Below are 14,491 nucleotides of genomic sequence, written 5' to 3'. Positions count from 1 at the left end.
GGGCAGCAGTGCAATAAGTGATTCCATTTCCAAATCAAAGTACAACTGATCTCTGGTGGAATCATTCAGTTTTGGCTGGTATACTGCTGCCTGATGTTGAATATCGACAAACAGCAGGGGGGTTGTAGAATCATTTTTTTTTTTACCCTTTCACCTCTCCTCTGCATGTATTCTCCATCCTCTATGACTTGTATATGAACCCTTCACCTCCCTGGTTGTCCACATCTGCAAATTCATCTCTATCCTCCCAATGTACATGACCTGTACATTACCCCTTCACCTCCCTCTGTGTACTTATACATGCAGCATCTAGTGAACCACCATGTTTTAACCCCCAGAATACAAGCATGTTTCTTCGTTGCTAAAATATTGAAGCAAAAAAAAAAAAATTAGATCTTGGGAGGGTCTACTTGATACAAAAAGGGCTATTTTGATGGTGTTATACTGTTCTGGTTATTAAAGGTCTCCAAAATAAAGCAGATATAAAAATGGAATTTGGACTTACCTGGAAATTCCTTATCTTTGCTAGGGCTAGCCTCAATGCATGCTCATAAAACCCCATTCACTGTGTGAGACTCCAGGTTTTTTTTTTTCCAGCAAGCAATAAGCAGCAGTACAGGACACAGGCTTGTATTCCTAGACCAGTGTTTGTCTACCTTTTTTCTGTCAAGGCATCCTTTTACATTATGGACAATTCTTGAGGCACCCCATTCTAAAATGTAAAAAACTAAACTAGTAGTTCTACATAACGCAGCAACATCCACACAGGTAGGACACCCAACGTTAGAGGTGATTTATTCTTCCAAAGCAAGAGCACCTTTACACTGATTAGTATTCCAATGTTTCTCTTCTCCCTCACTCAGCTAATATGAACCCAGTGCTGAGGTAAGGAAGGGGCAAACAAGGATGCTATGCAGGTGCCAAACGTCCTACTTATCAACCGATGACACCATTGATTGTTAGGACACTGGCAGCTAGAAGTTTGTAATGGTGCACAATGAAAACCTGTGCCTTTGTGTAACTAAAAGGCAGGCTTGATCCACCCGCTGACTTGTATACAATGAGCAATTTTTAGGCTTTTATCCAAAGTGCCCCTGAAGAAACCTAAAGTCACCCTGGTTGAAAAAAGGCTGCCATAGATCATGGGATGTCCAAAACCAGTAAGGGGTGGGCGTCAACGAAGCAAACAAACTGTCAACAGGCCCAGAAGAAAACAAGGGTCAATAAACTCCCCCAAAAAAGCAAAAAAACTCAGATGACAGCTTGAAGAACTTTGTGGCCAAAGCTCAGCGAGGCCTAAACATCCACCTGGTAAAATATGTGCAAGCAGAGGACTAGGTGACAGCTATGCAAATCTGGGATACAGATGCTTGATGCTGGAAAGAGAATAACAGATCTGGTAGAATAACCTCTGATAGCGAAAGGTGGAATTCAGAGCATAAAGCCCTGAAAAGAAGTTGTCTGACCCACCTGGCAATGGAGGAGCAGGAGAGCAGGATGTCCTATGCCAGAGCTTGTAGATAAAAACAGACTCTGCCATGCAGATAGAATCTATGGCTGCCAAGTACACCTCAACAGTCTTGACGACATCTAAGCAGCGTAGGAAAATCTCCCTGATGTATTTTGAAGCAGAACAGAGAAAAGGCAAGGCAAAATCCTAATTGAGGTGAAAAGAAGGTCTTTATTTCAAGACCACCTTGTCCCTGTGCCAGAAACCCACCTAAAATACAAACCGGCCCCTAAGAAGGCAATCTTACATGTGATGTCTCCCAAAAGTATACCTTCAATTGGCTACAGGGGTGGGGTTCTCTGGAGTACAGAGAAAAGTCTTCGTTAACCAGTTCAGCTCTCCAAAGAATGAACCTTTTATTCACAAGCTGATGCCTGCAGTAGCAGTCAGCTTGTGTGGATTTTGTTTAGCCGCCCACTGGCTTGAAAGTGATGTGGCAGCTCCAGAGCTGCCAATCACTTTCACAGAGCTGGCAGCACGGTGCCCCCCTCCTCCCGTAGTTCCCAGGTTCTCCAACTCTTACCTGAGCCTGGGTACACAACCACTGGCAGGGGGATGGAGAGAACTGTGAGATGGAGGCAAAACCCTGCATTAAATGTTTAAAAAAAAAAAACCTATTTCCCTTCCTTCTCCAAACCCTTCCCTGAGCTTGATAGGGATCCAACACTGTGCCTGGCTGCTGCTGTCAAAACACTGAGGAGGACTGGGGAGCAGGACTGAGCTGTGCTGTGTGCATCTAGGGAGTGAGCATGCACTAGCACTGCAATAGGAAGCGACTTGCTATGGTGGCACACAGAAAAGAGGAGAAGCCAGAAGTGCCAGCAAGGGACCCCAGAAGAGGAAGTTTGGGGCTGCTCTGTGCAAAATCATTGAACAGACCAAGCAAATATGTTTTTTTTTTATTTAAAAAAAAAAACAAATTCAGATTTTACAATCACTTCAAAGACTGTGAAGCAAGAGGTTTCTGGAAAGGATGGATAAGGCAGAAACCTGGCCTTTAAGGGTATGCAGGGCCAAATGGTATCCAAGAACAGACTGAAGAAAGACCAAAATACAAACAGACTATTGCTCTGAGTAAGATGGGAATGACTGAATCAAATATAACCTTATCCTTCAAGACCAGGGTCTCAACAACCATGTTGTTAAAGACCGTGACTAAGAAGCACGGTGGAATAGTGGGTATTGAAATAGTAAATCTTGCCAAGAGGTCGAATGTCATGCAAGAGGAGTCTGAGTACACTTCTGTACCTTATCCTTCTGGGCCAAAGGATCACTGGAACCCTTTTCTACCTCTATTTTGCACAGCAGCTGAGGGAGGATCTTTATTGGAGGGAAGGCATAGATTAGCCTAAATGGAGTTTCCAAGGAATCACCTGGGCATCTACTGTAAATACTAGAGAATCCCTTGTCCTTGCTACAAGTTTTTGCAGTTTGTTAACCATGAAGACCAGGGATGTCCTCATCTGGTTTCCTCCACCATTGACAGAGCTGGAAGATCTTGGGGTACAGAGACCATGGGTCTATGGGTTGATGACTTACAAAATACACCTGACAACTATCCACACCAGGAATGTGGGTGGAAGGCAGAGTTGAAATGGGAATTTCCACTCAGAGGATCAAATTTGTTTCTCTAAGGGCACCTTGACTTCTGGCGCCCCCTAATGGCTTATGTAGGCCACTGCTGTGGCACTGTCTGACTGTAACCTGAGCGACCTTGAAAAGGGGGGTCCTGTGCTGTAGAGCTAATCTGATGGCTCTCAGTTCCAAAATGTTGATGTGGGATTTCAAATCCACTGAGGACCAGATCCACTAGACAGAGTTGTGAATGCTCCCATAACATAAAATTTTTTATTGCACCTGTTTTTTCCCCTTTTAGTAATAAATCTCTCTTTCTGAAAGTGTTGAACTGTTTCTATAGCTCTTAATGGAAATTTACAAATCCCTGCCTTTAAAGAGACGCTACTGTTTGTTTTAACCAGTGTGTATAAAAATCAATGATTTTTTAAAAAAAATAAAAATCGGATTTGTTTTATTTAAAATCGGATTTGTTTTATTTAAAATCGGATTTTTTTTATTTAAAATCGGATTTTTTTTATTTAAAATCGGATTTTTTTTATTTAAAATCGGATTTTTTTTATTTAAAATCGGATTTTTTTTATTTAAAATCGATTTTTTTTATTTAAAAATCGGATTTTTTTTATTTAAAATCAGATTTTTTTTTATTTAAAATCGGATTTTTTTTAAAATAAAATGCTTTTTGAGGAAAATATATTACCATCCAAAAGGTTATTCCATCATGAAATAAAGATTAGTTTTTTAATTATGTAGAATAAGGCTGTATATGTTTAATTTTTTTGGTAAATAAATGCCATTAATCCATTCACAATGTCATGCTCTTCTAGAGGTTTTTGTAAGATTATTGGGCAGTTTCTCTGCCTACAAGATATTATCACAGATGCTTGGTTTACTTTTGCAGTTCTCAAAACTGAATTTGACTCAGCGGAGATCACATGCCTCTTCTTCACAGCAAAAATGTTATAACATGAACAGAGTTAAGAAAAAGACCTTAATCCTAACTTCTACAAACCTATGAATTCAGAATCAACCCCTTCAGTGCGAAGTTTCAAGAAGTTCAGTGAATAGAATAGAAACATTATTTTTCTGATTGTTTGGAGTGGAATAGATCTGCACAAGAAGAAAGTGAAACTAAGTGTGAGGAGGAAGGGGCTGACAGTCTAAGTTTCTTAAAATATATATATTTTGTTTAGCCAAATTAGTTAACAAACATGGATGTTTGTTTAATCAAATAACATATGCTGTAATGTTATTGTTTCAGTTGAATAAATCTATTTAAATTGTTATTATTAAGGTAATGATTATTTTTCTCCTTCCTAAGTACAACAGAAAAGTTGTCCAAATATGAATGATTAACCTATTAAACTGGGGATAAAAAAAAACGAATATGAAAAGTTATTCTAAAAATCTTCATCTACTTGCATATTAAAGTTATACCAGCAAGAATTAGTCTTTATGTAGAAAACTATGATTTAAATCAAGCCTTACTGACTAGTGATTTAAATCGTGATTTAAATCAGTTTGATTTAAATCAAATCCACCCTGATTTTAACCCTCTGTATAACAGGCCTGTATTATGACCGGGTTATGCAGTCGATTATATCAACCATTATAGTGTTATAGCTGAACGTCGAGTTTCCTCTTTCTCTGAATAAAAAGGTGGTGGCAGTGTGAATGGTTAATTGCCTAACTAACCTGACCCAGTAACAATCGATCCAGGCTGCTGGCACGTCGATCTGTATCCATTAGCTGGAAAATCATAGTGCCGGGTGCAGCTGGGTGTGGTATTGTTACGCACGTCACATCGCGGTTTTAGATTGGCTAGTCCTTCAGTCACGAGTTTGGTGAGAAGGTATGGGGTCTGACGCTGCGATCATGACATATTAGACGTTGCGATAGTGGGATTGTCGCATGTTGGTGGCGGCGATCTTGACAACCTTCATGTCCCTGGCCTCCCTGACACTCCGAGAGCTACGCGAGGACAGAGTGGACACATGGGCGGCGTACACCATGCAACCGCACAGAAAGAAGCTAACCGAGGCCGCTATACGGCACTGTACATGGCCAGGCTCTGCTCTACTTAAACCCTTACACAGCCAGCTTCCCAGTCACACACCATGATGGAACCCTGCCCCAACATGCCGTTTCGCCATGACAATCCACGTAGGGACAGTTGTGGCAGCCAATGGGTTGGCAGCAAAGGCAGAGTATCATGAGCTGGAGGTGGGCAGCTGGAAGCCCAGACAACAGAGAAGTGGTTTGAGTCACCCTGGAGGGAAGCGAGCGAGGAGGCCTGGGAAAGAATAGGAGGGAGTAATGGCTGCCCCCTACCCCCCACACCACTGCCCGCACAAGTGTGAAGCCAGGCTAAATGGGCTAACAAAAGCCCAGGTGCCAGGATGCAATTCCTAGATGCCAAGGCGACCTAGAATTTGTAGAGCCCTGGGTCGTGCCTCTAATTGGAAGTGCTGGTCTGCCACAGCAAAACGTAGAAATTGCTGTTGTGGGGGAAGATGGGAATAGATAGGCATCTTGTAAGTCTACTGATGCCACAAATTCCCCTTGTTCAGGAGAAGCAATGATTGATCTTGCCGATTCCATCTGGAATTTTGGTACACAAATAGAATGGGACCGATGCCCACACTCGGTTTTAGGACTTTGCATAGGTTTGAATAAAAACCTTTGACCCTTTCTTGTGAAGGAACTGGTACCATCACCCCTTGTAACCATAGGCCAGTAAATCTGCTCATTTTTGAGCTTATACCGGGAGATTGGAGGCTGGAAGTGACAAAGGGGCAAATATAGAAATTCAAGTTTATATCCCTTAGAAATGACAGACTGAACCTAGAGGTCCTGAAAGTCTCAAATCCAGACTACCACAAATGCCAATAGATGTCTTCCCACTCCAAGGAGCTGGAGCGTCACTTCATTGTGAGGAGGCATCTGGGTAAGCTTGGTTGATGCAGGGGATCAGGGCTTGCGACAAAAGTACTAAACCTTTAGCGGTTTATACCTGGGAAGAGTAAAAAGACCCCTTTCACTGAGCAGAGGTAGTTGCCGTGGATGTAGGACACTTAGTATTTTTCCTATGAGGTAAGAGCACCTTTCCCACAGTGACTTCCTTCATGAATTTATCAAAACAGGTGTTTACCAGCATGTGCTAAAAATAATAAAATAAAAGCCTCTTATAAGCAGATTCAGCAGACAAAACCTTTAACCCCAAAATCCTTTGCATGTGCACAAAGACTACAGACCCAGCAAAGTACTCTCTCTAGAGCACTTGTCAACCGTCATGTCATTTCATGTGGCCCTCGCACCTCTCCTGTGGCACCCCGCTCATCTCCGCCACCACCTTGTCTCAGCCAGCAGTAGAAAGGAGGGCAGAACTGCTCGGACAGATCCTGCGTCTTCCTGTGCAGCTGTGGCACCCTCTTTTCTCCACCTCCTCTGGTCTCCTCATTCAGCAGCATCCCTCTGGTCCTCCTTTAGACCCTGTACTTTCTGCTTCCTAGCTCCGCCCCCAGCTTCTTCCAGACAGCAGCACAAGGTAAAGGGGGTGCACTTATATCAGGGAGGGTAGGGAACTCTTGACATCTGGTGGTGGTGAGGGGATCAGGGGGGTTTAAGGTCTTGACATCAGATTTATGGGGGGGGTGAGGTGCTCTGCACATCTAGTCTTCCAGGTGCGACCAGCCCTTCGAGGGCAACCATAATGCTGATACGGCTTACGATGAAATGGAGTCTGACACCCCTATTCAAGAGCATTCACACAAAACAAAGACTGAGGGCACCAACTGAAATTGTTCTAAGAGAATACTATCTTCAAATACAAGTTGTCAGTGTCTATGCATTTCTTTTATACAATTAGCAATAGTCAGGCAGACAGGGCAGCAATGGCTGGCAGTGGGGCTGGAACTGCAAGTGCAAATGAGGCCTTTAAGAGAACTTCAAAATGCCAAAAAAACTGAATCTTTAAAAAGAGGGATCATCCACAACAGGACCTGTAAGATGTTTGAGAACTGAAACGGTAAAGTCTACTACCAGACCAGCCCAATTCTTAAACATTTTCCATAGAAAAAAATAATTTCAGCAAAAAGGATGAATGAATATTCTTTCAAGAAACGTCCAATTCCCATATAATGCACCTTTAATTTGGGCATAGATGTAACCCAGAGTCTATGAATATCTCAGTGTCTTGTACTTTACAATTAAGATAGCCTTTTTTTATTTTTCCAAACTCTTCCAGCCCATAAAGGCTTGTTTCAGCTGGGGAGAATAGGTGCTACTAGGGAAAGACTAGTTCAATCTGTGTGTTGACAGTGGAGATGAGTTGTCAAGAAGCCATAGCTTATAAAATGCAGAGAGAATAAAAAAAATAAACTGCGTGTCCCCACCCCTTTTCTCCATTTCATCCTCAGAGGTTTCGAGGTTCCATCTCTGATTCAAGAACAGAGTTATAGGGGAGAGAAGTGTAGAGTTTGGGCCCCTGGAAACCAAAAAGGTTCTTCACAGGACAATAAGCAGTCAGATCTAGATAAAAGTATACTGGAGTTCTCAAAATTCACATAGTAAGTAAATGCACATAGTGCAAGTAAGGTCAAAATGATTCCAGATAAAAGATACAAATTCTGTAAATGGACCACTTGACACTATTACCTATAACCACTGTGTGATAGAAGATGCATGCAAAAACAATCAGCAACAGCTATTGTGTAACTATTCAAAACCTACAACCCAAATGTGTGTTATGGGCCCTTAAGATTTAAAATCATCGTATTCTGATGAAGTAGAACATGGCAACAACAAAACAACAGAAACAGAAGCATACAATTTATCCAATACTACAAATACATCCAGTCATCAGCTTGGATGCAGAGTTAGAGCTCCCCCTTGTGGGTGACATAGTATCCACAGCTATAAAAGGCAGATACCAAATCAGTTGCTGTGGGAACCATTCTGAGTTGGGAGAAAATAACCAAAATGCATGTAAACAGATGGTACTTGACTTAGGACCCAGTCCCACTGTGCATTCCCCCTCTCCAGCACAGCACAACAAGGATATCTGGTATGCTTTTTACACCAGTTAGACCCAAGAGAAATACACAGACGTCATTCATTTGACTCCAGGGAGAACAAACAACTCACCTTGGCAAATCCAATGTTAAAATTAATAGACCAACAAAACACCAAGCAGCTTCACACACAGTACTACAGAATTATAAGTATATATGCATAATAAAAACACAGACCTATACACCCCACATAGGCATAGAACTAAACTACAATACAAAACACACATACTGGACATACAGGATAGATTAATCATACATCTACACACATGTAGTCACATTTCCCCAGAACTAAAGAAATTTCCATCAGACTTAAAAGTAAATGTGTGGCTGTGTTGGTCTTCTGTACATAAAAGTCATTCACATTACATAGTTAATCTGGCTGAAAAAAAAACAAAAACAAAAAAGAGACAGGTCCATCCAGTTCAACCAACAGAGAAAAAAAAATATATATAATATATATACACTAAAATAAAAAAAAATATATATATATATATATAAATATATATAATATATATATATATAAATAAAATAAATTTTATATATACACAGGTGAAACTCAAAAAAATTGAATATTGTGCAAAAAAGTTCATTTATTTCATTAATGCAACTTAACCGCCTCCCACCCGCCATATAGTAAAATGACGGACACAAAGCGGTTCTCTCGCGCTGGGAAGATGTCATATGACGTCATTCTAACCACGCATGCGTGGCTCCGGGAGTGCACAGCGTGGCGATCGGCAGTGTGCCACGGACACAGCGGATCACCGATCCATGGAAAAAGCCGAAAATGTCAGCTCGGTCATGTGATCAGCTGTGTCCAATCACAGCTGATCACATGTAAACAGGGAAATGTTGGTTATCTGCATTTCTCTCCCCACGAGCTGTCACGCTGACAGCTCGAGAGGAGAGCCAGTAATCGGCATTCCTCAGAGGGGACATCTACAGAGATCATCAGGGCACTGATGATCAGTGTGCCCTGATGATCTGTGTAGCCCCAGCAGTGCCACCTGTCAGTGTCCATCAGTGCCAGCTCTCAGTGTTCATCCATGCCACCTGCCAGTGCCCATTAGTGCCACATTTCAGTGCCCATTTCAGCTGCCTGTCAGTGTCACCCATCAGTGCCCGTCAGTGCCGCCTAACAGTGCCCGTCAGTGCCGCCTAACAGTGCCCGTCAGTGCCGCCTAACAGTGCCCGTCAGTGCCGCCTAACAGTGCCCGTCAGTGCCGCCTAACAGTGCCCGTCAGTGCCGCCTAACAGTGCCCGTCAGTGCCGCCTAACAGTGCCCGTCAGTGCCGCCTAACAGTGCCCGTCAGTGCCGCCTAACAGTGCCCGTCAGTGCCGCCTAACAGTGCCCGTCAGTGATGCCTGTCAATGCCCATCAGTGCCACCTACCAGTGCCTCCTCATCAGTGCCCATCAGTGCAGCCTCATTAGTGCACATCAGTGAAGGAGAAATATCACTTATTTACCAAATTTTATAACAAAAACTAAGAAAAAACTTTTTTTCCAAAATTTTCAGTGGTTTTTGGTTTAAGAAACAAAAACACCCAAAGGTGATTAAATACCACCAAAATAAAGCTGTGTCACAAAGTGCAACAGCGCTGAAAGCTGGAAATTGGCCTGGGCAGGAAGGGGGTACAAGTGCCATGTAAGCTAGTGGTTAAAATGTGAAACTAATATAGGAGATAGACTCATTACATGCAAAGCAAGATAGTTCAATTTGTCATAATTGTGATGATTATGGTTTACAGCTCATGAAAACCCCAAATCCACAATCTCAGAAAATTAGAATATTGTGAAAAGGTGCAATATTCTAGGCTCAAAGTGTCCCACTCTAATCAGCTAATTAGGCCATAACCTTTAAATGGTCTCTCAGTCTGGTTCAGTAGGAATCACAATCATGGGAAAGACTGCTGACCTGACAGTTGTGCAGAAAACCATCATTGACACCCTCCATAAGGAGGGAAAGCCTCAAAAGGTAATTGCAAAAGAAGTTGGATGTTCCCAAAGTGCTGTATCAAAGCACATTAATAGAAAAGTTATGTGGAACGGAAAAGTGTGGAAGAAAAAAGTACATAAGCAGCAGGGATGAGTGCAGCCTGGAGAGGATTGTCAGGAAAAGGCCATTCAAAAGTGTTGGGGACTTTCACAAGGAGTGGACTGAGGCTGGAGTCAATGCATCAAGAGCCACCACACACAGACGGATCCTGGACATTGGCTTCAAATGTCATATTCCGCTTGTCAAGCCGCTCCTGAACAACAAACAACATCAGAAGCGTCTTACCTGAGCTAAAGAAAAACAGACCTGGTCTGTTGCTCAGTGGTCCAAAGTCCTCTTTTCTGATGAGAGCAACTTTTGTATCTCATTTGGAAACCAAGGACCCAGAGTATGGAGGAAGAATGGAGAGGCACACACTGCAAGATGCTTGAAGTCCAGTGTGAAGTTTCCACAGTCTGTGTTGATTTGGGGAGCCATGTCATCTGCTGGTGTTGGTCCACTGTGCTTCATTAAGTCCAGGGTCAACGCAGCAGTCTACCAGGAGATTTTGGAGCACTTCATGCTTCCTTCCACAGACGAGCTTTATGGGGATGCTGATTTCATTTTCCAGCAGGATTTGGCACCTGCCCACACTGCCAAAAGTACCAAAACCTGGTTCAATGACTGTGGGATTACTGTGATTTGATTGGCCAGCAAACTCACCTGACCTGAACCCCATAGAGAATCTATGGGGCATTGCCAAGAGAAAGATGAGAGACATGAGACCGAACAATGCAGAAGAGCTGAAGGCTGCTATTGCAGAATCCTGGTCTTCCATAACACCTCAGCAGTGCCACAGGCTGATAGCTTCCATGCCACGCCGCATTGAGGCAGTAATTGCTGCAAAAGGGGCCCAAACCAAGTACTGAGTACATATGCATGCTTATACTTTTCAGGGGTCCGATATTGTTCTATGTACAATCCTTGTTTTATTGATTACATGTAATATTCTAATTTTCTGAGATTGTGGATTTGGGGTTTTCATGAGCTGTAAGCCATAATCATCACAATGATGACAAATCACGGCTTGAACTATCTTGCTTTGCATGTAACGAGTCTATCTCATATATTAGTTTCATCTTTTAAGTTGCATTACTGAAATAAATGAACTTTTGCATGATATTCTAATTTTTCGAGTTTCACCTGTACATATAATATAAATAAAATAAGCGTGCTTCTCAGATAACCCAGTAACGTTGTTGCTTAGCCACTCCCTATGAATAAGTTCAAATGTGACGAAACGCGTCAAAGAATGGCTGAGCGAAAACCGGAAGTGACGATCTTTGGAACCGGAAATGACGCACATTGTTTGAGAGCGTGGATCGGCAGCGGTGAGAGCGTTGTACGGTCTTCCCTCTCTTACATTACCTTCACTGCATGTAAAGAGATATATCTTTGGGCTTATCTTGAATTTTGTTCTTGTGAGTTTCTTTGAGCAGAGATTAAAGAGTTTTGAAGGATACTACACTATGTTGGGTCTCCATTTCCTCTCTTTCGCTTAATATGGAGAAACATCTCCAAGAAATTTAGGTCTGGAGTTTTGGAGCCATTCTGGGGAGATTATTGTGGAAAGTCTGGTACTGAGGCTGTTTATTTGAAGTGTTGGAATCATTCTGGAAGGAATCAATGCATATGTGAGTGAATATCCTGATCTGGAGAAATATATGTTTAAACAAAAAGCGCATTTTGCCAACCATGAGACTGGGGAGGCAAATAAAGCTGGTGAGTGCACACCTAAAGGGGGGGGCACAGCACAGTTCTGAAGATTATTTACAGTCACGTGGTGATTTTATTTTGCATTATTCAATTCACATGGTGTATATAATGAGGACTTTTTTGATGGACTTTGGTGTTTGTTCATTTTTTATTATATGATGGTTTATTATATGATCTATATATATAATTTTTATGGTCTATAGAGCGCTGTATATTTTGGGATTTCAAAATATAATATATATATATACACACACATATATATATATACACATACACACACACACACACACACATACCATACATACCCACAGTTGATCCAGAGGAAGGTATAATAAAACGTGATCCAATTTGCTCCAGTGGGGGAGAAAAAAATATTCCTTCCTGATCTGAGAGGCAATCAAATATTCCCTGGATCTTAAGCAAGCATGCAGCAAATAAAGGACATAGAAAAATCTTCATTTCTAAACATTCTGCCAATCCTTGACACCCAATGAACTGAAGTTACTGAATCAGACAGCCAAACTAGCATTTTCAGACCAGGTCAGGAATGGCAACCTAGTACTGTATTTCTCTGATGACAGGTTACCTTTTAAAAGCAACTGCTGTGAACAAGTGAAACTTTTCAGTAAACTGCTAATGCCTACATTTTGGTAAAGTTAGAGTCCACTTCAAAAGCACCCTATACAGACCCTGTCACTTTGTTCAGTCAGTGCAGTGACAGGTTCTGATTAAAGCCCATCTCCAAACCTTCATAGGGATCACCTGCTGCTCTTTCCTCCATCACAGCAGTTGAAATATACCGCTGTCAAAGCTCAGACAGTGATGACATTAGCACTCTGTCACACCCTCTTTTGAGCTTTTGAGTCTAGCAACAGGCCATTAGGCCTCAGCACTGCATCACTGGACAAAGTCACATACTTTCCTAATCCTGAATGGGTATTTGGTATTGGCTGTGGTACGTTGTAGAGAAAAGGTGCATTGGGAGAGTGCTGTGAATGGTATCAGTGAGTTGGAGGTGGCCTTTAAAACAGGTCCTGACACTTGTTTGTTGATAGGCAAGGTGGCAGAGTTTACACAGACCTCACTTGTGGACTGGATGAATACAATTCCTGAAGTCTATACTCTGTAACCTCTCCATGCTCAAATCTGACTGGTTTTTGTGGGGAACCTCAGAGACTTTGATACAGCAAGAATTCTGCCGTGAACTAAACAAGGTCAGTAAAAGCAGCTCTCAGTTAAATAACATAAGGGAGATAGGTGCATTAGTATACTGTAGCAATTTGTGACTGAAGAGCCCCAAGCATTTAAATATTTTTCGACTGAAGTGTAACCTTATACTAAAATATAAAAGTGTTGTTTAAATGAAGTATTTTGGATAATTCCATTATTCTAATAGATTAAGTGAACACACCAACAAAGATTAGGTCAGCAGAATGGTTGTTTTGGTGTTACCTCGATGAACATATAGGTGAACTTCTGTCAAGATGTCATGAAGAGCCAGGCCCTTTAAGGTCTTTAATTCCATGATATCTGAAAATGTCAGTTTTAAGGAGCATCACTTTCTTCTAAGCAATGGGTTACATTTACAGACAGCAAATGATAAAAAGACTCTGCCCACCTAAAAACAGAAACCACATCATCCATCATTATTACAAAAGCTTCAAGTGACCACAGTTGCAGACAAGAACCAAAAAGGTAAAGAAAACCAGCCAGCAAAAAGTGAAAAAATAGAAGGGAATACTCTGCTGTCTTGGAAGATCTAAGGAAATTGGAGTTACTAGGTACCCAACTCCTTACTCATATTCCAGGACAGCATATGACCAGAAGGGAGAAAATCCCTAGTAGGGAGGGAAGCCAGTCTGCAGAACTTTTCTACCAAAGGCTTGGTCCTGGATAGATAAAAGGTCAATCTGGTCTGCGTTTGTCCAGGTGGCTGCTTACAGATCTGTTCAGGCGAAGCACCCATGACTTAATAGTCAGAATCTTTCTTATTTCCACTTTTGCAAATTTGAGAAACTTCCATTTCACACAGCATACCTAATGTAATTTAAAAAATAATGTCTTACCTTTCTTTTTTTTTTCCAAATAACTTTTTATTCAAAGTATTATAAAAAAAAAAAAAAAAAAAAATATCAGAACCCCCCCCCCCCCCAAAAAAAAACCTCCAAAAAAACAAAACATGGAGTACAGATACTTTGCTATGCGATTTGCGTCCATACAAAATGAATGGGCGCAAATTGAACTGCAAACAATGGAATATGATTTGAACAGGAATGTGGTGCAATTTCTGTCAGAATCACATGCGGTTTCCCCACCGCTCCTATGTGAACCCAGGCTTGTGATACTGATTTCAGCCTGGGTTCACACCGGAGCGGTCCAGGAAACCGCATGCAATTAGGACAGGAATCACACCGTATTCCTGTTCAAATCACATGCCATTCTTTGCGGTGCAATTTGCGTTCATACAAAACAACTGGGCAAAGTATCTGTTTCGGGTATCAGGAGCATTTTCATGAGTACGAGTATCGGTGCAACACTAGTGTACAGTATCAGACAAATATTCTCTCAGTGTAAATACAAG

General features: G+C 41.7%; 1 protein-coding gene across 1 annotated transcript in view; it reads right to left on the bottom strand.

Annotated features, from left to right (window-relative positions):
• Positions 1-14,491, bottom strand: part of RFC5 (replication factor C subunit 5) — a 46,148-nt gene that overhangs the window by 4,025 nt on the left and 27,632 nt on the right. Inside the window, exon 9 of the mRNA XM_089677219.1 lies at positions 13,363-13,440. Within this exon, the coding sequence (XP_089533345.1) occupies positions 13,363-13,440 (78 nt within the window). The remainder of the gene's footprint in view (positions 1-13,362; positions 13,441-14,491) is intronic.

The sequence above is a fragment of the Staurois parvus genome, unplaced genomic scaffold (assembly GCF_062004578.1).
Source record: "Staurois parvus isolate SC_StPar_1 unplaced genomic scaffold, SC_StPar_1.0 ptg000014l, whole genome shotgun sequence".
Taxonomy (NCBI): domain Eukaryota; kingdom Metazoa; phylum Chordata; class Amphibia; order Anura; family Ranidae; genus Staurois; species Staurois parvus.
The sequence above is the reverse complement of the archived record's forward strand: the minus strand, read 5'-3'. Positions and strand labels throughout refer to the sequence as shown.